Source organism: Lithobates pipiens, unplaced genomic scaffold, assembly GCF_037356315.1.
Source record: "Lithobates pipiens isolate NorthernLeopardFrog02 unplaced genomic scaffold, aLitPip1_a1.2 Scaffold_18, whole genome shotgun sequence".
In the NCBI taxonomy this organism is placed as follows: domain Eukaryota; kingdom Metazoa; phylum Chordata; class Amphibia; order Anura; family Ranidae; genus Lithobates; species Lithobates pipiens.
Genome location: NW_027507758.1, coordinates 1,185,982 through 1,208,830, shown reverse-complemented (window position 1 = coordinate 1,208,830; position 22,849 = coordinate 1,185,982). Strand labels below are relative to the sequence as shown.

The 22,849-nt window shown below is 50.7% G+C and overlaps 1 protein-coding gene across 2 annotated transcripts in view; it reads right to left on the bottom strand.

Moving 5' to 3' along the window:
• Nucleotides 1–1,037: 1,037 nt before the first annotated feature.
• The window catches only part of LOC143986935 (lysocardiolipin acyltransferase 1-like), a 149,191-nt gene continuing 127,379 nt past the window's right edge, over nucleotides 1,038–22,849 (bottom strand). For both annotated transcript variants that reach the window (XM_077485345.1, XM_077485344.1), the window contains exon 6: nucleotides 1,038–7,916. In XM_077485345.1, coding sequence (XP_077341471.1) covers nucleotides 7,417–7,916 — 500 coding nt within the window. In that variant the 3' untranslated portion in view covers nucleotides 1,038–7,416. The remainder of the gene's footprint in view (nucleotides 7,917–22,849) is intronic.

Sequence of the window (22,849 nt, the reverse complement as noted above, 5' to 3'; positions counted from 1 at the left end):
TATGGAGTTGCCCCTTCCCCCATAGCCATTAATATGGAGTTGCCCCTTCCCCCATAGCCATTAATATGGAGTTGCCCCTTCCCCCATAGCCATTAATATGGAGTTGCCCCTTCCCCCCATAGCCATTAATATGGAGTTGCCCCTCCTCCATAGCCATTAATATGGCATTTAGCAGTATGACAGAGGAGATGAGCAGCTAGAATGTTGTGCATCATTGGCCTCCATTGTTTGCCCAGTTCTACATTATGTCAAAAACAGATCCCCCCATATACCATCCAATCACAGATCCCCCCATATACCATCCAATCACAGATCCGCCATATATCATCCAATCACAGATCCCCCATATATCATCCAATCACAGATCCCCCATATACCATCCAATCACTGATACCCCATATACCATCCAATCACAGATCCCCCATATATCATCCAATCACAGATCCCCCATATATCATCCAATCACAGATCCCCCATATATCATCCAATCACAGATCCCCCATATACCATCCAATCACAGATCCGCCATATATCATCCAATCACAGATCCCCCATATATCATCCAATCACTGATACCCCATATACCATCCAATCACAGATCCCCCATATACCATCCAATCACAGATACCCCATATATCATCCAATCACAGATCCCCCATATATCATCCAATCACAGATCCCCCATATATCATCCAATCACAGATCCCCCATATATCATCCAATCACAGATCCCCCATATATCATCCAATCACAGATCCCCCATATACCATCCAATCACAGATCCGCCATATATCATCCAATCACAGATCCCCCATATATCATCCAATCACAGATACCCCATATACCATCCAATCACAGATCCCCCATATACCATCCAATCACAGATCCCTCATATATCATCCAATCACAGATCCCCCATATACCATCCAATCACAGATCCCCCATATACCATCCAATCACAGATCCCTCATATATCATCCAATCACAGATCCCCCATATACCACCCAGAACCGCTGAAGACACAATAACCCGGCAGATCATTCCGGAGAGTCGTTTTATTCAAACAACATTTTACAGTGAGAAACGTCTCCAACTAACAATTTATAATAAAATAAGATTCAAAACAGAAAAATAAAATAAAGCGACATCCAGTATACAGAATGAGCCAATCACAGCATTACATGACGAGAACGATGGCGGAGAAGTTGGATATCAATGTGATCAACTTAAAGTGGAACTCTGGGCCTAGCCAATGACATATGTGACCCGGCTGTCCAGATCCCCCCTCCCCCCACTGATCCTGCCAGGACATGAGTGATTCCGCATCCTGTAAAATAGTGACTCCGCTTTCTGCTCCGCACAGCAGCGTTGTCACCCTGTAGATGGTGAAAGAGAAATGCGATAAAACGTGATTCCTGAATGGTGGGATCTTCCTTCCACGGGTCTGATCTTCGCCCGTCCTTTGGTTCCGATTTCCTGAATAAATGTCATACGAGATCCAAATATAACAGAGGAGAGTCAGCGCTCTTCTGATCCCCGATTAGCCAGCTTGGCATAAATGGCAATCCTACTAAAGCAGATGGACAAGAGCCGGCACACCCCTCCATCTAAGAGCCGGCACACCCCTCCATCTAAGAGCCGGCACACCCCTCCATCTAAGAGCCGGCACACCCCTCCATCTAAGAGCCGGCACACCCCTCCATCTAAGAGCCGGCACACCCCTCCATCTAAGAGCCGGCACACCCCTCCATCTAAGAGCCGGCACACCCCTCCATCTAAGAGCCGGCACACCCCTCCATCTAAGAGCCGGCACACCCCTCCATCTAAGAGCCGGCACACCCCTCCATCTAAGAGCCGGCACACCCCTCCATCTAAGAGCCGCCACACCCCTCCATCTAAGGGCCGGCACACCCCTCCATCTAAGAGCCGGCACACCCCTCCATCTAAGAGCCGGCACACCCCTCCATCTAAGAGCCGGCACACCCCTCCATCTAAGAGCCGGCACACCCCTCCATCTAAGAGCCGGCACACCCCTCCATCTAAGGGCCGGCACACCCCTCCATCTAAGGGCCGGCACACCCCTCCATCTAAGAGCCGGCACACCCCTCCATCTAAGGGCCGGCACACCCCTCCATCTAAGAGCCGGCACACCGCTCCATCTAAGGGCCGGCACAACCTCCATCTAAGAGCCGGCACACCCCTCCATCTAAGAGCCGGCACACCCCTCCATCTAAGAGCCGGCACACCCCTCCATCTAAGAGCCGGCACACCCCTCCATCTAAGAGCCGGCACACCCCTCCATCTAAGGGCCGGCACACCCCTCCATCTAAGAGCCGGCACACCGCTCCATCTAAGGGCCGGCACAACCTCCATCTAAGAGCCGGCACACCCCTCCATCTAAGAGCCGGCACACCCCTCCATCTAAGAGCCGGCACACCCCTCCATCTAAGAGCCGGCACACCCCTCCATCTGTTTGATTTTATTGATGCATGTTGGTGGCCTATTACAGTTAAAACACAATACACATGGAGAGCTGTGAATCCAAAACTAAGATATACAAACTCAGAAGCTTCCTGAAAGCGACTCAACCAATGAGCCGCTGCACTGTCTGAGAAAATCGAAAGAATAAAATAGAACGGGCCCAAAAGATTAAAATGTGATGTTTTAATGATATGTACTGAGAAGGTTCCCCTGATACATGGACACTGCCATGTTCATGGCCGACACGTCCTGCCCCGGGGAAGGCCGGCTGTCTGGGGTGGATTGGACGGAAGTAGAGTGAAGTGTTGCTCCTTCAGTTACTAATCAGCAGACGGCAGACTAAGGTGGATTGCTTTACTGCACTGCTGTGCTGTCTTGGCAGAGGCATCCGGATCACACGGCTGACTGAAGAAGCCCACAGATACAGCATCTTGTTAGGTCAATCATAACATAGATGTGTCTGTGAAGGATCTCATGGATCCAATTCATGGTAGATCTAGTAGTAGTTGGTCACATTGAGCTGGATTTGTTCTGTAATGTTGACAATGATTCAAAGATCCATTAGTTCCTTATTTTGTGTCTCTGAATAGTTACGAAACATCTTCAACATTACAGAGCATGTCCAGCTGAATGTGTCTAACTAATACTAGATCTACTAGGAATCTGGATCCATGAGACCACCTACTACTAGATCTACAATGATCTGGATCCATAAGACCACCTATAACTATTTCTGCCATGATCTGGATCCATAAGACCACCTATAACTAGTTCTGCCATGATCTGGATCCATAAGACCACCTACAACTAGATCTGCAATGATCTGGATCCATAAGACCAACTACTACTAGATCTACCATGATCTGGATCCATGAGACCACCTACAACTCGTTCTGCCATGATCTGGATCCATGAGACCACCTACTACTAGATCTACATGAGACCAGCTACTGGTTTAGCGCTCCACCAGTTCTGCAATGAAGCTTAATAAAAATCAATTTTCAAAGCTCCGCTGATTCATTTGATCCTGTCAGGAATAGAGAGATGAAGGAGAGGAGACATCAGACGGGCCTGTCGGGCGGCGCTCATCATAAAGAGGAGAACAGAGAGGAAGGTGTCTGATCGCACTGCCAATAGATGTATTGTGATCTATGAAGCCCATAAACAAGACTTGTGATGGGAAGATCAAAACAGAACTAAAAAGAATTCTACCATCAATGTAATGAAAATAAAGAACTGTCTCATGTAAAGAGGACCGTCGCCCCACCATCAATGGGTATTGGGGTGATCTGTCCAGCCTTGTAATGTACCGGAGGGGTGCTGTCAGCCCCTCCCATTCCTTCTGATGTCATTGGGCGCAATAAAGCCCCGATCCCATATTCCTTACTCTCGGCTGTAACTTTGCCCCTTTTACCCCCTCCGATATCAGGTGACCCAGAAGAATGACTTACAAGCAGCACATGACCTGAGCTAAAGGAGGAAATGTCCTAATGATAGAGCCGGTTGTTGGTCATTTATGATGAAGATATAAAGTGCAACCAGCATGCCCCCCAACACACAGGCTGCACCCCACAGTGGTGCCGGTATCCGGTATACTCTTCAGTCTAGAACACCCGTAGAAGAGATCACAGGACTCACAGTAACTAGGCTTACAAAAGGCGGAGCGGGGAGGAGGCAGCTCCATATTATTGGCCATGAGGGGGGTGGGGGAGGAGGCAGCTCCATATTATTGGCCATGAGGGGGGTGGGGGAGGAGGCAGCTCCATATTATTGGCCATGAGGGGGGTGGGGGAGGAGGCAGCTCCATATTATTGGCCATGAGGGGGGTGGGGGAGGAGGCAGCTTCATATTATTGGCCATGAGGGGGGTGGGGGAGGAGGCAGCTCCATATTATTGGCCCTGGTACAGGTGTGATGGTCAGGGGTGTCCACAGACGTTGGACCACACCAGAGATCCTGTGACTGATGTCCCTGGGCTCACCTAGAACACCACCTGATGAAGTGACGGGATTTGCTGCATCGGTCAGTCTGCACAGTGAAGGCAATTGGGCGGCATTTTAGGAATGATCTATTGCATGAACAGGGGGGGGGAATTGAAGTTCTAGTTCTGAGACTATGTTCTTCCCATCCAATTGTCAGACACCCTGCCCCCATCCCCTTCTGTATGAGGACACCTGTATCATGGGGTGTGGCTACTACTCCGCTCTGCAAGCACAGAGCACTGAAGGGGTGTGGCTACTACTCCGCTCTGTAAGCACAGAGCCCTGGAGGGGTGTGGCTATTACTCAGTTCTGCCAGCACACAGCAATGGAGGCGGAGTTACTACGGGGCTGGTCACACAAACAATGCCAAGACATGGGTCATGTGATCATATGACTGGCCCCATGTCACTGGATGATGACCGGTATTTATGGACATCAGTGTCCGGTCAGGGCTGGGATCACACAGCAGGAATTTCTGGTGGTCTCGGATTCCTTTCCTGCTACACAGACAAGGTTCACTGATTCAATATGCCCCCCTCCCCCATTCAATGTGCCCCCCTTCTCCTTTCGTTGTGGCCCCCTCCCCCATTCAATGTGCCCCTTCCTCATTCAATGTGCCCCCTTCTCCTTTCGTTGTACCCCCCTCCCCCATTCAATGTGCCCCCCTTTCCCTCCCCCATTCAATGTGTCCCCCTCCCCCGTTCAATGTGCCCCCTCCCCAATTCAATACGCCCCTCCCACATTCAATGTGCTCCCCTCCTCCTTTGGTGCCCCCCCCCCCCCCCCCCGTGCTGTCACTGGGCACTATGTCCGGTTTTCTGTGCTGTCAGCCCATTAGAAATTCAGAGGCCGTCACCAACCTTCAAAACTCCCAACAAAATAATGGAGTATCTCGTGTGCTTCCTTGCGGGGTCTTTCCTTTCTTTATTGACTTACAAAGCGTCTCCGAGCTTCTAGGAAAAAACGACTACCCCAGGAAGGGTCTTTTCCCGAGCACATCCCCCTCCCTTCCTTACATGTCATAGACCCCTCTTTTTCTGGGAGTATCTACTGCCTGTGCTGGCCCAGCTCCTCCGTCCTTCCACTCTCTATGTAAAGGAGGAGCAAAGGGAAATATAACAGAGTCCCCTGACATTACATCCAAGATGGCGGCGCCCAGCAGCAGTCTCTGGGCTTTTGGATGTCTCCGGGTAAATCTCGCGCACAGAACACATTACATGTACATAGAATAGTATAGGAAAATCACTGATGAAATGAAGAGTCTGGTGACGGGGTCTCCTGCGTCACAACGCACTGACCAGCCCTGGTACTGGTACTACTGAATGACGTCCTCCCAGTCCTGGCAGAGTACAATGAGGTCACCAGACGGGAGCACGGACAGCGCCATCAACTCATCTCCATGGTGGACTCGGCTTCTCTTCATATAAAATACAATAAAATAAAGTGAATTACCCGACAATAAAACAGAAGAAGAAATGAGAAGTGATGAAGGAATAACACACGGAGGTGACCAGAGAACGGTCCTGATTGTCTGCAGACCAGAAAAGACACAACTTCCAATATTCTACACCTACAACATGAAGATATCATTCAGAGTTATCCAGCAAGAGGACCTGTCCCTTTATAACCGTCACCACCAGTACCCCATGTGCTGGGGCAGGCGGAGGTACACCTCGGAGGATAGTCCCTGGATGGAATATAAGATTGGACTATCGCCAATCCTGCTTATTGAAGAGCCTCCAGAACTGAGGAGGCCACAAAGACTCTGGGCTCTACAAAGGAGGACCTGTCCCTTAATAACCGTCACCTCCAGTACCCCATGTCCTGGGGCAGGTGGAGGTACACCTCGGAGGATAGTCCCTGGACGGAATATAAGATTGGACTATCACCAATCCTGCTTATTGAAGAGCCTCCAGAACTAAGGAGGCCACAAAGACTCTGGGCTCTACAAAGGAGGACCTGTCCCTTTATAACCGTCACCTCCAGTACCCCATGTCCTGGGGCAGGCTGAGGTACACCTCGGAGGATAGTCCCTGGATGGAATATAAGATTGGACTATCGCCAATCCTGCTTATTGAAGAGCCTCCAGAACTGAGGAGGTCACAAAGACTCTGGGCTCTACAAAGGAGGACCTGTCCCTTTATAACCGTCACCTCCAGTACCCCATGTCCTTGGGCAGGCGGAGGTACACCTCGGAGGATAGTCCCTGGAGGAGGCCACAAAGACCCACAACACCACCGGGCTCTGCGTACAAAATGGGGTTTAAAGTTAGACATCCCCTTTAACTTTTTACTTGCTCCTATTTACAGCATACATTCATTGATATGTCTGACTTCTATATGTGAAATTGATGCGAACTTCAAAAGAGTGCAAGTCATTGGATAAAAAATAAAACATGAAATATAAGAGAATATACGAGGATAATAGACCTCCACTTCATCATGGTGGGACACGCGTACACCATGGGGACTAAGCTTGCCTTACATGCATCTAGTCTCCCTGGTTATGAACCTTCATACAAGTTTCATTCCTTTAGCTGCACCAAGATGTCTCCAGAAACCGGTTGATCGAGTATCTGGGTCTCTAGATAACCATTTCCACATTACAGAAGTTTTGTTGCCAGACGGTACTGTAATTGGCTGGTTCCGCTTCCTTCCTTGCTGACAGGCAATCACAATACAGTAAGGAGGTCTTCTAAAATGTACCGGTTTCAAGAGACAACTTAGAGGCAAGAGAAATCCATAGCTGGGCACTGTAAGGGGAGGTCATATTTTGAGGTCGTCGTCCCCCATTGCACCAGAAGGTTCCTGATTGGAAGGATTGTCTGCCCACACCAACAATGACTGGGATTCGGAAATAAAGAGGTTAATGAGTCGACCCAAATGTACCTGCTGCAGTGAGCGGCAGGTATGATTATCAGAGCCGGAGAGCCCCTTAAATACTCCAGCCCTGCACTATGCCCTTTTACTGGCTGAACTTTGCCTCTTGGCGTGGTATCGATGGCATGCCAGCTCCATCAGCTCAAGTCCTCCAAATATCTTCTCCTGGAGAACATAGAAGAGCACCATGGTCAGTGCATACCACCGCACGAAGCTGTACATGTAAATGCAGAAGAAGCACGCCACGGTCAAGGCGGTCCAGTACAGCAGGGACGCAAACTTAATTAAATGAACCCGGAATTCCGATTTGCAGGGGGGGATTTTGCTGCGCCCAGTGACATCAAAGTATTTATCTCCTTGGTAGAAGGCGCGCAGCCGCTCCTCCTTCTCCTTCCAGCGCTCCTGGCACCAACGCTGGAGCTCCTCTTTGGGAACCGGCAGGCTATCGATGGGGTATCTGCGGACGTGGAAGTGGATTTCTCGAGGAAAGTTGCCGCTGAGAATGTGTTTCTCTGTCTGAGGAATGTTGCGAGGGTAGGCCACGGTGATGTCATGGATGGCGTCCAGGTTGTTGCCTAGAAAAGAGAAGAAAAAGAAATGAAGAATTAGTGATGGGGGTCACCGGTGTGGTGCATCGGCAGTGTAGACAATACTGCGTTTCACAATGATCCAGAGATATGGGCAGCTATGGTAGGCCCTGCCCCTGCTTATCTTCCTATACCTCCCCATTGGACCAACATTACTATGGGCTGCCTCACCGGCCAACAGGAACGCTGGAGAGACAGGAAGGACTGAAGCCTGAGCATCACAGGAAATGACCTGACTTCACCGTTAAAGACAAACTTTGGGCATTTTTTTATTGGGTCCCCAGGAAGTGTTTTAAAGGAAAAAAGTAAGCTCTGGCCACCATACGCACCTCCTCTCCAGAGCTTCCCACTGATATTCTCAGCCTTAGGTTGGGTGACATAGTTACATAGTTAGTCAGGTTGAAAAAAAAGACACAAGTCCATCCAGTTCAACCTTAAAAAACCTGGCATAATTCAATCAGGAAAAATGAGAAAATCCTGGGGGGTGCAGAGGGTCACGGACCTGCCCCCTGTGGGGGTATCACCATGGTGACCTGCAGAGAGTGGCGCCGACTTCCCATCAGGACCTCTCCACATCATTGAGGTCCAGCCAGTGCCGGAGAAGATTGAGGAGGATTGCGTATCGTGCGATCAGCCTGAAGACATCAGAAGTAGATCTATATATAAAGAAAATAATAACATCCTGCCGGGGAGATGTCCGGGCAGATGTCCGGGGAGAGGCCCGGGTTGGATTCACGAAAACTAAATGAAATATGAACTGCCCTGAAAATGTAAAATAAAATCGGCAATTGTAAAAAATATGTACCCTACACTGTATTAGAAGAGCTGCACCCCTCACCCGTCTACCGGGCCCTGCAATCAGAATGAAAGGGTGGTCTAAACATAATGCACATGCAGGAGGAGGAGGAGGAGAAGGAGAAGAATAATGAGGGGAAGAAGAAGAGTGAGGAGGAGGAGAAGGAGAAAAAGAATAATAACGAGGATAAGCAGAATGAGGAGGAGAGTACTAAGGAGGAAGAGGAGAAAGATAATGAGAAGGAGGAGAAGGATACGAATGATGAGGAGAAGGATAAGGAAGAGAAGAAGGATAAGGAAGAGGAGAAGGATAAGGAAGAGGAGAAGGATAAGAAGGATGAGGAGAAGAATAAGAAGGATGAGGAGAAGAATAAGAAGGATGAGGATGAGGAGAAGAAGAAGAAGGATGAGGATGAGGAGAAGAAGAAGGAGGAGGAGGAGGAAGAGGAGAAGGATAAGGAAGAGGAGAAGGAGGAGGAGGAGGAGATGAAGGAGAAAAAGCAGGAAAAAAAAGGGGTGGAAGCAGAAGGGGAAGAAGGAAGAGAAGAAAAAGGAGGAGAAGGAAGATAAGAAGAAGAAGAAGAAGACGGAGGAGAAGGAAGAGAAGAAGGAAGAGAAGAAGGAGAAGAAGGAAGAAGGAGGAGAAGGAAAAGAAGAAGAAGGAGGAGAAGGGAGAGAAGAAGAAGAAGGAAGAGAAGAAGAAGATGGAGGAGAAGGAAGAGAAGAAGGAGAAGAAGGAGGAGAAGGAAGAGAAGAAGGAGGAGAAGGAAGAGAAGAAGGAGGAGAAGGAAGAGAAGAAGAAGGAAGAAGGAGGAGAAGGAAGAGAAGAAGAAGGAAGAAGGAGGAGAAGGTAGAGAAGGATAAGGAAGAGAAGAAGAAGAAGAAGAAGAAGAAGGAGGAAGAAGGAAGAGAAGAAGAAGATGGAAGAAGGAGCAGAAGGAAGAGAAGAAGAAGAAGAAGAAGAAGAAGAAGAAGAAGAAGAAGAAGGAGAAGGAAGAGAAGAAGAAGAAGAAGAAGAAGAAGAAGAAGGAAGGAGGAGGAGAAGGGGGAGAAGAAGAAGAAGGAAGAAGGAGGAGAAGGAAGAGAAGAAGAAGAAAGAAGGAGAAGGAAGAGAAGAAGAAGGAAGAAGGAGGAGAAGGAAAAGAAGAAGGAGGAGAAGGAAAAGAAGAAGGAGGAGAAGGAAGAGAAGAAGGAGGAGAAGGAAGAGAAGAAGGAGAAGAAGAAGGAGGAGAAGGAAGAGAAGAAGAAGAAGAAGGAAGAAGGAGGAGAAGGAAGAAAAGAAGAAGAAGGAAGAAGGAGGTGAAGGAAGAGAAGAAGAAGAAGGAAGGAGAAGGAAGAAGGAGGAGAAGGAAGAAGAAGAAGGAAGGAGGAGGAGAAGGAAGAAGGAGGAGAAGGAAGAGAAGAAGGAGAAGAAGGAAGAAGGAGGAGAAGGAAGAGAAGAAGAAGAAGAAGGAGAAGGAAGAGAAGAGGAAGAAGAAGAAGAAGAAGAAGAAGAAGGAAGAAGGAGGAGAAGGAAGAGAAGAAGAAAGAAGAAGGAGGAGAAGGAAGAGAAGAAGAAGAAAGAAGGAGAAGGAAGAGAAGAAGAAGGAAGAAGGAGGAGAAGGAAAAGAAGAAGGAGGAGAAGGAAGAGAAGAAGGAGGAGACGGAAAAGAAGAAGGAGGAGAAGGAAGAGAAGAAGGAGGAGAAGGAAGAAGGAGGAGAAGGAAGAGAAGAAGGAGAAGAAGGAGGAGAAGGAAGAGAAGAAGAAGAAGAAGGAAGAAGGAGGAGAAGGAAGAAAAGAAGAAGAAGGAAGAAGGAGGTGAAGGAAGAGAAGAAGAAGAAGAAGAAGGAAGACGGAGAAGGAAGAAGGAGGAGAAGGAAGAAGAAGAAGAAGGAAGGAGGAGGAGAAGGAAGAAGGAGGAGAAGGAAGAGAAGAAGGAGAAGAAGGAGAAGAAGAAGAAGAAGAAGAAGAAGAAGAAGGAGAAGGAAGAGAAGAAGAAGAAGAAGAAGAAGAAGAAGAAGGAAGAAGGAGGAGAAGGGAGAGAAGAAGAAGAAGAAGAAGGAAGAAGGAGGAGAAGGAAGAGAAGAAGAAGAAGAAGAAGGAAGAAGGAGGAGAAGGAAGAGAAGAAGAAGGAAGAAGGAGGAGAAGGAAGAGAAGAAGAAGAAAGAAGGAGAAGGAAGAGAAGAAGAAGGAAGAAGGAGGAGAAGGAAAAGAAGAAGGAGGAGAAGGAAAAGAAGAAGGAGGAGAAGGAAAAGAAGAAGGAGGAGAAGGAAAAGAAGAAGGAGGAGAAGGAAGAGAAGAAGGAGGAGTAGGAAGAAGGAGGAGAAGGAAGAGAAGAAGGAGAAGAAGAAGGAGGAGAAGGAAGAGAAGAAGAAGGAAGAAGGAGGAGAAGGAAGAAAAGAAGAAGAAGGAGGTGAAGGAAGAGAAGAAGAAGAAGGAAGAAGGAGAAGGAAGAAGGAGGAGAAGGAAGAAGAAGAAGAAGGAAGGAGGAGGAGAAGGAAGAAGGAGAAGGAAGAGAAGAAGGAGAAGAAGGAAGAAGGAGGAGAAGGAAGAGAAGAAGAAGAAGAAGGAAGAAGGAGGAGAAGGAAGAGAAGAAGAAGAAGAAAGAAGGAGGAGAAGGAAGAGAAGAAGGAAGAAGGAGGAGAAGGAAGAGAAGAAGAAGGAAGAAGGAGGAGAAGGAAGAGAAGAAGAAGGAAGAAGGAGGAGAAGGAAGAGAAGGAGGAGGAGGAGGAGGTCCTTGTTCCGCAAGCAGTGGTCCTGCACTGAAGCAGATGGTGGACGGACGGACAGACTGGGGTTTGTTTAAAGCCAAAGACCTGAAAAGACCATAAAGTCAGTCCGGTGACTCGAGTTACCCGATGCAGTGGTGTCACCTCCCTGCCCCCGAACCTGTAGATTGAGCGGAGAGCCTGGGTTCACACCTATGCGTTGCGGGGCCGGTGCGATTCCAGTTCTGGTTCCTGCATCTCTGCAGGCCGCTGACACTGTCCTCTGTGCACTGCTGCGGGTGTCCACGCTTCATCTGGGGGTGTCTCCTAATGTCACCCCAGATCGGTTCACAGATCACAGTATGAAGTGTGGATTGGTAGAGGAATCGGATGGCTTGGATGTGAACACCAATGCGATTCGATTCCATTGCGGGGAGAAAAGGTCTCTGCACCGTTGAATCCAATGCAAGGTCAGGGTGAAGTGGCATCGCACAGACATGCGATGGGCAGAGCAATGCGGGTGTTGGCATAGGGGTGAACTCGGGCTGAGGTCATATTTCTTCTCACCCTCGCAGTCCCGCGTCTGATTGGCTCTTGGTACTCTATACAGACAAAGTCTTCAGGAAGGGATATCAGAAAAGGAAACCCGCCATCGCCGGGATCAGAGCCAAAGGCTTCCTCTCCAGTTTATCACGGAGCCCGCCTGTGCCGCGTTCCGCGCAGTCTATAAATAGGCGGCACAAGCCGAGTCATGGCGGCCTTCTTTCCACACGCACGCGCGTTCCCAGCGCCAGAACACGAGCCGATTCAAAATAAGGTAGCCGCAATACAGCGTATAACCCGCCATCGAGCTCCATTGATCTGAGGAACGTTACGAGAGCAGCACAAAAACCAAAGTTTCAGAGGAAAAACGAATTTCCTGGAAAAATGAATTTGCACAGCGGCTGCTGCTGGGGGGTTCTAAACAGAAGGGCTGCGAACGACGCATTCCGGAGACACTGAAACTCATTTCTGGGCTGTGAACGCTCCAACCATTGTTCTTCTAGATTCATGTTTGAAGGGGATAAATAGAATGTTTTGTTCATGAGAAATGAGGTCTGAACACAAAATCGGTCGGAGATTTAGATACATTAGGAAGTGGAGAGGCGAGTCAGGATCAGCTGGAGTCCAATTATTCCATCCCAGGTTGGACCCCCAGATAGACATAATGGAGTAGGGTCCAATTATCAGGACCCGGACTGGACCACCAGACAGACATACTGGAATAGGGTCCAATTATCAGGTCCCGGGCTGGACCACCAGACAGACATACTGGAATAGGGTCCAATTATCAGGTCCCGGACTGGACCACCAGACAGACATACTGGAATAGGGTCCAATTATCAGGTCCCGGGCTGGACCCCCAGATAGACATACTGGAGTAGGGTCCAATTATCAGGACCCGGACTGGACCACCAGACAGACATACTGGAATAGGGTCCAATTATCAGGTCCCGGGCTGGACCCCCAGATAGACATACTGGAATAGGGTCCAATTATCAGGTCCCGGGCTGGACCCCCAGATAGACATACTGGAGTAGGGTCCAATTATCAGGACCCGGACTGGACCACCAGACAGACATACTGGAATAGGGTCCAATTATCAGGACCCGGGCTGGACCCCCAGATAGACATACTGGAGTAGGGTCCAATTATCAGGACCCGGGCTGGACCCCCAGATAGACATACTGGAGTAGGGTCCAATTATCAGGACCCGGGCTGGACCCCCAGATAGACATACTGGAGTAGGGTCCAATTATCAGGTCCCGGGCTGGACCCCCAGATAGACATACTGGAGTAGGGTCCAATTATCAGGACCCGGGCTGGACCCCCAGATAGACATACTGGAGTAGGGTCCAATTATCAGGTCCCAGGCTGGACCCCCAGATAGACATACTGGAGTAGGGTCCAATTATCAGGTCCCGGGCTGGACCCCCAGATAGACATACTGGAGTAGGGTGCAATTATCAGGACCCGGACTGGACCACCAGACAGACATACTGGAGTAGGGTCCAATTATCAGGTCCCGGGCTGGACCCCCAGATAGACATACTGGAGTAGGGTCCAATTATCAGGTCCCGGGCTGGACCCCCAGATAGACATACTGGAGTAGGGTCCAATTATCAGCACCCAGGCTGGACCCCCAGATAGACATACTGGAGTAGGGTCCAATTATCAGGTCCCGGGCTGGACCCCCAGATAGACATACTGGAGTAGGGTCCAATTATCAGGTCCCGGGCTGGACCCCCAGATAGACATACTGGAGTAGGGTCCAATTATCAGGACCCGGGCTGGACCCCCAGATAGACATACTGGAGTAGGGTCCAATTATCAGGACCCGGACTGGACCACCAGACAGACATACTGGAGTAGGGTCCAATTATCAGGTCCCGGGCTGGACCCCCAGATAGACATACTAGAGTAGGGTCCAATTATCAGGTCCCAGGCTGGACCCCCAGATAGACATACTGGAGTAGGGTCCAATTATCAGGACCCGGCTGGACCACCAGACAGACATACTGGAGTAGGGTCCAATTATCAGGTCCCGGGCTGGACCCCCAGATAGACATACTGGAGTGGGGTCCAATTATCAGGACCCAGGCTGGACCCCCAGATAGACATACCGGAGTAGGGTCCAATTATCAGGACCCGGGCTGGACCCCCAGATAGACATACTGGAGTAGGGTCCAATTATCAGGTCCCAGGTTGGACCCCCAGATAGACATACTGGAGTAGGGTCCAATTATCAGGTCCCAGGTTGGACCCCCAGATAGACATACTGGAGTAGGGTCCAATTATCAGGACCCAGGCTGGACCCCCAGATAGACATACTGGAGTAGGGTCCAATTATCAGGTCCCAGGCTGGACCCCCAGATAGACATACTGGAGTAGGGTCCAATTATCAGGACCCAGGCTGGACCCCCAGATAGACATACTGGAGTAGGGTCCAACATATTGGAGTAGGGTCCAATTATCAGGACCCAGGCTGGACCCCCAGATAGACATACTGGAGTAGGGTCCAATTATCAGGACCCAGGCTGGACCCCCAGATAGACATACTGGAGTAGGGTCCAATTATCAGGACCCAGGCTGGACCCCCAGATAGACATACTGGAGTAGGGTCCAACATACTGGAGTAGGGGCCAATTATCAGGTCCCAGGTTGGACCCCCAGATAGACATACTGGAGTAAGGTCCAATTATCAGGTCCCGGGCTGGACCCCCAGATAGACATACTGGAGTAGGGTCCAATTATCAGGACCCAGGCTGGACCCCCAGATAGACATACTGGAGTAGGGTCCAATTATCAGGACCCAGGCTGGACCCCCAGATAGACATACTGGAGTAGGGTCCAATTATCAGGACCCAGGCTGGACCCCCAGATAGACATACTGGAGTAGGGTCCAACATACTGGAGTAGGGTCCAATTATCAGGTCCCAGGTTGGACCCCCAGGTAGACATACTGGAGTAGGGTCCAATTATCAGGTCCCAGGTTTGACCCCCAGATAGACATACTGGAGTAGGGTCCAACATACTGGAGTAGGGTCCAATTATCAGGTCCCAGGCTGGACCCCCAGATAGACATACTGGAGTAGGGTTCAATTATCAGGTCCCAGGTTGGACCCCCAGATAGACGTACTGGAGTAGGGTCCAACATACTGGAGTAGGGTCCAATTATCAGGACCCGGGCTGGACCTCCAGATAGACATACTGGAGTAAGGTCCAATTATCAGGTCCCAGGCTGGACCCCCAGATAGACATACTGGAGTAGGGTCCAACATACTGGAGTAGGGTCCAATTATCAGGTCCCAGGTTGGACTACCAGACAGACATACCTGAGAACACTCCAATTACCAGAGGCCATGTTGGACCCCCATTTAGACATACCGAGTAAAGTCCAGTTATTAGAACCCAGGTTGGACCCCCAGACAGACATACCCGAGTACAGTCCAATTATCAGAGCCCATGTTGGACCCCCAGACAGACATACCCGAGTACAGTCCAATTATCAGAGCCCATGTTGGAGCCCCAGGTAGACATACCCGAGTACAGTCCAATTATCAGGACCCGGGCTGGACCACCAGACAGACATACTGGAGTAGGGTCCAATTATAAGGTCCTGGGCTGGACCCCCAGATAGACATACTGGAGTAGGGTCCAATTATCAGGACCCGGCTGGACCACCAGACAGACATACTGGAGTAGGGTCCAATTATCAGGTCCCGGGCTGGACCCCCAGATAGACATACCGGAGTAGGGTCCAATTATCAGGACCCGGGCTGGACCCCCAGATAGACATATTGGAGTAAGGTCCAATTATCAGGTCCCAGGTTGGACCCCCAGATAGACATACCGGAGTAGGGTCCAATTATCAGGTCCCAGGTTGGACCCCCAGATAGACATACTGGAGTAAGGTCCAATTATCAGGACCCAGGCTGGACCCCCAGATAGACATACTGGAGTAGGGTCCAATTATCAGGACCCGGGCTGGACCCCCAGATAGACATATTGGAGTAAGGTCCAATTATCAGGTCCCAGGTTGGACCCCCAGATAGACATACCGGAGTAGGGTCCAATTATCAGGACCCGGGCTGGACCCCCAGATAGACATATTGGAGTAAGGTCCAATTATCAGGTCCCAGGTTGGACCCCCAGATAGACATACCGGAGTAGGGTCCAATTATCAGGTCCCAGGTTGGACCCCCAGATAGACATACTGGAGTAAGGTCCAATTATCAGGTCCCAGGTTGGACCCCCAGATAGACATACTGGAGTAGGGTCCAATTATCAGGTCCCAGGTTGGACCACCAGACAGACATACCTGAGAACACTCCAATTACCAGAGCCCATGTTGGACCCCCATTTAGACATACCGAGTAAAGTCCAGTTATTAGAACCCAGGTTGGACCCCCAGACAGACATACCCGAGTACAGTCCAATTATCAGAGCCCATGTTGGACCCCCAGGTAGACATATCGAGTCCAGTTATTAGAACCCAGGTTGGACTCCCATTTAGAAATACCCGAGTACAGTCCAATCGGAGGGCAGGTCAGAAGGCGTCTATCAGAGGTGGGGGAGACACTGGAATATGGGTATTTTAGGATCACGGGTGGTCACGCCTCGGGCCAGACTGAGCGACCCTGAATGTCTGAGCGCCGTTCTTTCATCGTTTTTCGGAAACTCTCGGAACATAACGTATCAGTTTCACAATTCTGAAGCAAGGAAAATGACTACAACTTAAGTTTAGGAGATGGGGGGGGGGGGGGGGGGGGGCGGGGGAGGGGGTACATTGAGGTTCAGGGCCAGGAGGTTGGGCTGAGGTGAAGGGCACTCGGTATTAGATTTTGTGGAGGGCATCACCGTACAATGCCCATCAGTGATGTCCTATCCTCTTAGGGAACACGCCGATGTGATCGGTGGCAAATTTTTGGGAGCAGCGATTATTGCCCCACCTCTCACACCCAAATACACCGGCTATTAAGAAGCCAAAACTGACCAAGGCGCGGACAGACGCGAGGATTTAATAAGCAGGACACCCAGCCGTGAAGAAAACGTCAGCCACCCGGCGGGGCGCTGGTACCCGGTGCTGCACTCTCACATTAATAACAGAGCCGGCCACTTCCATCATCTGCCAACAGCATTGAAACCCAATACTAACGGCAAACAGACGGCGCCCCCTGCAAGTCACTCCAGAGCTTAATAAAGGAGGAGGAGGAGCTTCACTATGCCAAGAATACCCAATCACGTGCAAGGAAAATAAAAAAAAACAGCATTTTATGCTTGCATGATTGGATGATGGAAGTCAGCAGAGCTTCCCCTCGATTACTAAGCTCTGGAGCAACTGCACTTGCAGAGGACACCATCTATTTACCTTTAGTAAATCCACCCCAATGAGTCCCAGAAGTGAGTGGCTCCGGCACAGCCAATACTCACCGTACCCTCCCCCTCCCCCCCAGCACCAGATCACTGCAACCCCCATCTATTGTTGGCTCATTCTATTAGTGATCTGTTGCTGGCTGGTTCTATTAGTGATCTATTGCTGGCTGGTTCTATTAGTGATCTGTTGCTGGCTGGTTCTATTAGTGATCTGTTACTGGCTGGTTCTATTAGTGACCTATTGCTGGCTGGTTCTATTCGTGATCTAATACTGGCTGGTTCAATTAGTGACCTATTGCTGGTTGATTATATCAGTGATCTGTTGCTGGGTGATTCTATTAGTGATCTATTGCTGGCTGGTTCTATTAGTGATCTATTGCTGGTTGATTATATCAGTGATCTGTTGCTGGGTGATTCTATTAGTGATCTATTGCTGGCTGGTTCTATTAGTGATCTATTGCTGGTTGATTATATCAGTGATCTGTTGCTGGGTGATTCTATTAGTGATCTATTGATGGCTGATTCTATTAGTGATCTGTTGCTGGCTTATTCTATTAGTGATCTGTTGCTGGCTGGTTCTATTAGTGATCTATTGCTGGCTGGTTCTATTAGTGATCTGTTGCTGGCTGGTTCTATTAGTGATCTATTGCTGGCTGGTTCTATTAGTGACCTATTGCTGGCTGGTTCTATTCTATTAGTGATCTGTTGCTGGCTGGTTCTATTAGTGATCTATTGCTGGCTGTTTCTATTAGTGATCTATTGCTGGCTGGTTCTATTAGTGATCTATTGCTGGCTGGTTCTATTAGTGATCTATTGCTGGCTGGTTCTATTAGTGATCTATTGCTGGCTGGTTCTATTAGTGATCTGTTGCTGGCTGGTTCTATTAGTGATCTGTTACTGGCTGGTTCTATTAGTGACCTATTGCTGGCTGGTTCTATTCGTGATCTAATACTGGCTGGTTCAATTAGTGACCTATTGCTGGTTGATTATATCAGTGATCTGTTGCTGGGTGATTCTATTAGTGATCTATTGCTGGCTGGTTCTATTAGTGATCTATTGCTGGTTGATTATATCAGTGATCTGTTGCTGGGTGATTCTATTAGTGATCTATTGCTGGCTGGTTCTATTAGTGATCTATTGCTGGTTGATTATATCAGTGATCTGTTGCTGGGTGATTCTATTAGTGATCTATTGATGGCTGATTCTATTAGTGATCTGTTGCTGGCTTATTCTATTAGTGATCTGTTGCTGGCTGGTTCTATTAGTGATCTATTGCTGGCTGGTTCTATTAGTGATCTGTTGCTGGCTGGTTCTATTAGTGATCTATTGCTGGCTGGTTCTATTAGTGACCTATTGCTGGCTGGTTCTATTCTATTAGTGATCTGTTGCTGGCTGGTTCTATTAGTGATCTATTGCTGGCTGTTTCTATTAGTGATCTATTGCTGGCTGGTTCTATTAGTGATCTATTGCTGGCTGGTTCTATTAGTGATCTATTGCTGGCTGGTTCTATTAGTGCTCAGTTGCTGGCTGGTTCTACAAGAAGTGATCTGCTCCTGTACCGCTGCATTGGAGGTCTAGATCAGGTCTCCACTGATCACATACAGGCCCCACCATGAAGAAAGGTGAAGCAGAAACAAGCGCAGTGTCATTAGGATTGTTAGTGACGGTGAACTTGTAGAAAGTCGCCCCTGTGCCATGTTGTGCTAAAAGGGGAAACGCCAACCTTCACTGAGTGTTCTATGAATGTCCTGATATGTGACCTCCTCCTAGTCAGGATATGTGGTGTCAGAGCAAACTACTACGGGGGGAATCTCTGGATTGAAGGTGAATATTGCAGCTGAAGTTGTTTAGATGGTATTTTTGTCTTTTCAAGCAATGAGATAAGGAAGTTTCTCTCTTCCTCCGGCAGATCTGTGTATCAGACAAGCTCAGGCCCCGCCCACCAGCTCCATTGTTCTGCGGCGGATAATAAAAATCCGCGGCTAATGAAAGTCGCCATCACAAGCGCTTATTGTCATCAGCGCCATAGTAAGTATTCATCTCCTTCCAACACACACACTCCGTCAGGACGCACGCCAGGCCGTCATTAGCCGCTATATAATCGCTGCTGAGAGGCACAATAAATCCTTCAGTGGTACTTCCTGCCACGCGTTCCATCAAAGTATGAATGGGAGGCGTCTTCCGCCATTATATCCAATAATAACCCGTCACTGACCGCGAGACCCCCATCAAAGGACAAGTGACAAGAATAAATGTCACGCCGCTCCGCACATCTTCCCGGCCGAAACGTTCTATGTCAGGAGCCAGGTGACTGCGATCTCTGTACAGCAACCATAAGAGGGAAGAACGCTCCGCGACGCGTTTCACCGCTGCGTCACACGCATGGATCACAAAAGTCTTCAATCACTGTACAAATCATCCACAAGCAGAGCAATAACAGGCCATGCCCCACTAACGCGTTTTACCCAACCGTGGTATTACAGATTGGGCGAAATACGTCAGTGCAAGGTCCCAGGGCAGGCACTGTTATCATAAGATAAGACATAGACAGGGCGCCCCGGCCTAGTGCATTATCCTCTCTATATTACTTTATTAAGAAAAGGGAATAATACAAACAAGCTTCAGTACAGCACATCAGATATCGAACAGATTTACATCCATCGTATCACATCACAGACAAGAAGACTCACTGACGCGTTTCGACATATCGCCTCTTCCTCAGAGCCAACTGTTATCATCATGATTGTGGAACATCCGGTGTGGAGCCGCTTTTCTCTCGTAACCCCTGTGCTCCGTGTTACCTACTGCTCTAACCTGCGCTCCGTGTTACCTACTGCTCACCCCTGCGCTCCGTGTTACCTACTACTCACCCCTGCGCTCCGTGTTACCTACTGCTCACCCCTGCGCTCCGTGTTACCTACTACTCTAACCTGCGCTCTGTGTTACCTACTGCTCACCCCTGCGCTCCGTGTTACCTACTACTCTCCCCTGCGCTCCGTGTTACCTACTACTCTCCCCTGCGCTCCGTGTTACCTACTACTCTAACCTGCGCTCTGTGTTACCTACTACTCACCCCTGCGCTCCGTGTTACCTACTACTCTCCCCTGCGCTCCGTGTTACCTACTACTCTACCCTGCGCTCTAGAATACATACTACTGACCTCTTTATTCCACAGTACTTATTTCTGACCCCTACATTTTGCCTTATATACTACTGACCTCTGCATTACTTACCTTTGTACTCTGCCTTAAATACTACCAGGCTTTGAAATCTGCATTTTCCACCGCTGACCCCTGAAATCTTAATTACTACTGACCCCTGCATCCTACCCTTATTACTGACCCCTGAACTCTTCACACCTCATTAACATTTTAATGGAGTTTTGACAGGTCTCCCCACCCCCCTCTTTCTATGTTGTTCAGATAGATCTCCACCTCTCCAAGGTTACCCCCCCCCCCCCCCCGCCCTGAGTGACATCAATTTCCGAGGCACTGTGTAAAATATGCAATCACTATTGTTTTTACTCTTTTCATCTATTGTACTTGGTGCTGCTCGTCTCCTGCAGCCTTTTTGCAGACAGTTCACACCTATATGCACTCCAGTGATGGCTGCCTGGCATTCCTGGATCTACTGGCAGGATCAATGTTACCAGTCGATTGTATTTCCCCCATCGTGGCACTGCGGGCAGGCTGGCTCTTCATTGAGGAGACGGGAAGTGCCTGGACTCCCGGCCTCTGGGTCCGGTCTTTAGAATGGACATCGAGTTTGGATTCTGGACCAGCACCGGGGTGCCGGGATGACCAGGGCCGGGGTGACCAGGGCCGGGATTCCGGGATGACCAGGGCCGGGGTGACCAGGGCCGGGGTGCCGGGATGACCAGGGCCGGGATGACCAGGGCCGGGGTGTCGGGATGACCAGGGCCGGGGTGCCGGAATGACCAGGGCCAGGGTGCCGGGATGACCAGGGCCAGGGTGCCGGGATGACCAGGGCCAGGGTGCCGGGATGACCAGGGCCGGGGTGCCGGGATGACCAGGGCCAGGGTGCCGGGATGACCAGGGCCGGGGTGACCAGGGCCGGGATGCCGGGATGACCAGGGCCAGGGTGCCGGGATGACCAGGGCCGGGGTGACCAGGGCCAGGGTGCCGGGATGACCAGGGCCGGGATGCCGGGATGACCAGGGCCGGGGTGCCGGGATGACCAGGGCCGGGGTGCCGGGATGACCAGGGCCGGGGTGCCGGGATGACCAGGGCCGGGGTGCCGGGATGACCAGGGCCGGGGTGCCGGGATGACCAGGGCCGGGGTGCCGGGATGAGTGGCCAGTGACGATGGTCGCAGCCTGGCACCTGGAGGAAGGCGGGTAGAAGGTTCCAGTGAGGGGAAGGTAAGTGTGGCCGCTGTTCGGTTTCTCAGGCACTATTCCTCTTCCTCCTGTAGACGGGCCCCAGACTCTCCAGACACACCGGGCATTGTACAGATATACAGGATGGCCTCAGGAGCCAATCACAGCGCAGATTTCTCACCGAGACAAGCGGCTTTCTCTGCAACGTCCTTCGCTCCCCGGGCTATTTATAGAAAACACAAATGGTTGGGGGGGGGGGAGGGGGGACGCTCTCGGCATTTATAGAGTCCGTCCACATCAACCGTCCAACGACTTAACAAAGCCGATTCCTTTCTTTTACCTTCAGATCCGCTTTGAAGATCCGCCTATAACCTTCTCCGGCGTCGGCGGTCCGGGAGGTCTCCTCGTCGGCGGGTCCAGGAGGTCTCGCCGTTGGCAGTGCCGGGAGGTCTCGCTGCTGGCAGTGCCGGGAGGTCTCGCCGTGGGGGGGGGGGGGAATCTCGCCCTGGGGGGGCTGGGAGGTCTCGCCGTTGGCAGTGCCGGGAAGTCTCCTCGTTGGCAGGCCGGGAGGTCTCGCCGTTGGCAGTGCCGGGAAGTCTCCTCGTTGGCAGGCCGGGAAGTCTCCTCGTTGGCAGGCCGGGAGGTCTCGCCGTTGGCAGTGCCGGGAGGTCTCCTCGTTGGCAGGCCGGGAGGTCTCGCCGTTGGCAGTGCCGGGAAGTCTCCTCGTTGGCAGGCCGGGAGATCTCGCCGTTGGCAGTGCCGGGAGGTCTCCTCGTTGGCAGTGCCAGGAGGTCTCCTCGTTGGCAGTGCCAGGAGGTCTCCTCGTTGGCAGGCCGGGAGGTCTCGCAGTTGGCAGTGCCGGGAGGTCTCCTCGTTGGCAGGCCGGGAGGTCTCGCCGTTGGCAGTGCCGGGAAGTCTCCTCGTTGGCAGGCCGGGAGATCTCGCCGTTGGCAGTGCCGGGAGGTCTCCTCGTTGGCAGGCCGGGAAGTCTCCTCGTTGGCAGGCCGGGAGATCTCGCCGTTGGCAGTACCGGGAGGTCTCCTCGTTGGCAGTGCCGGGAGGTCTCCTCGTTGGCAGTGCCGGGAGGTCTCCTCGTTGGCAGGCCGGGAGGTCTCCTCGTTGGCAGGCCGGGAGGTCTCCTCGTTGGCAGGCCGGGAGATCTCGCCGTTGGCAGTGCCGGGAG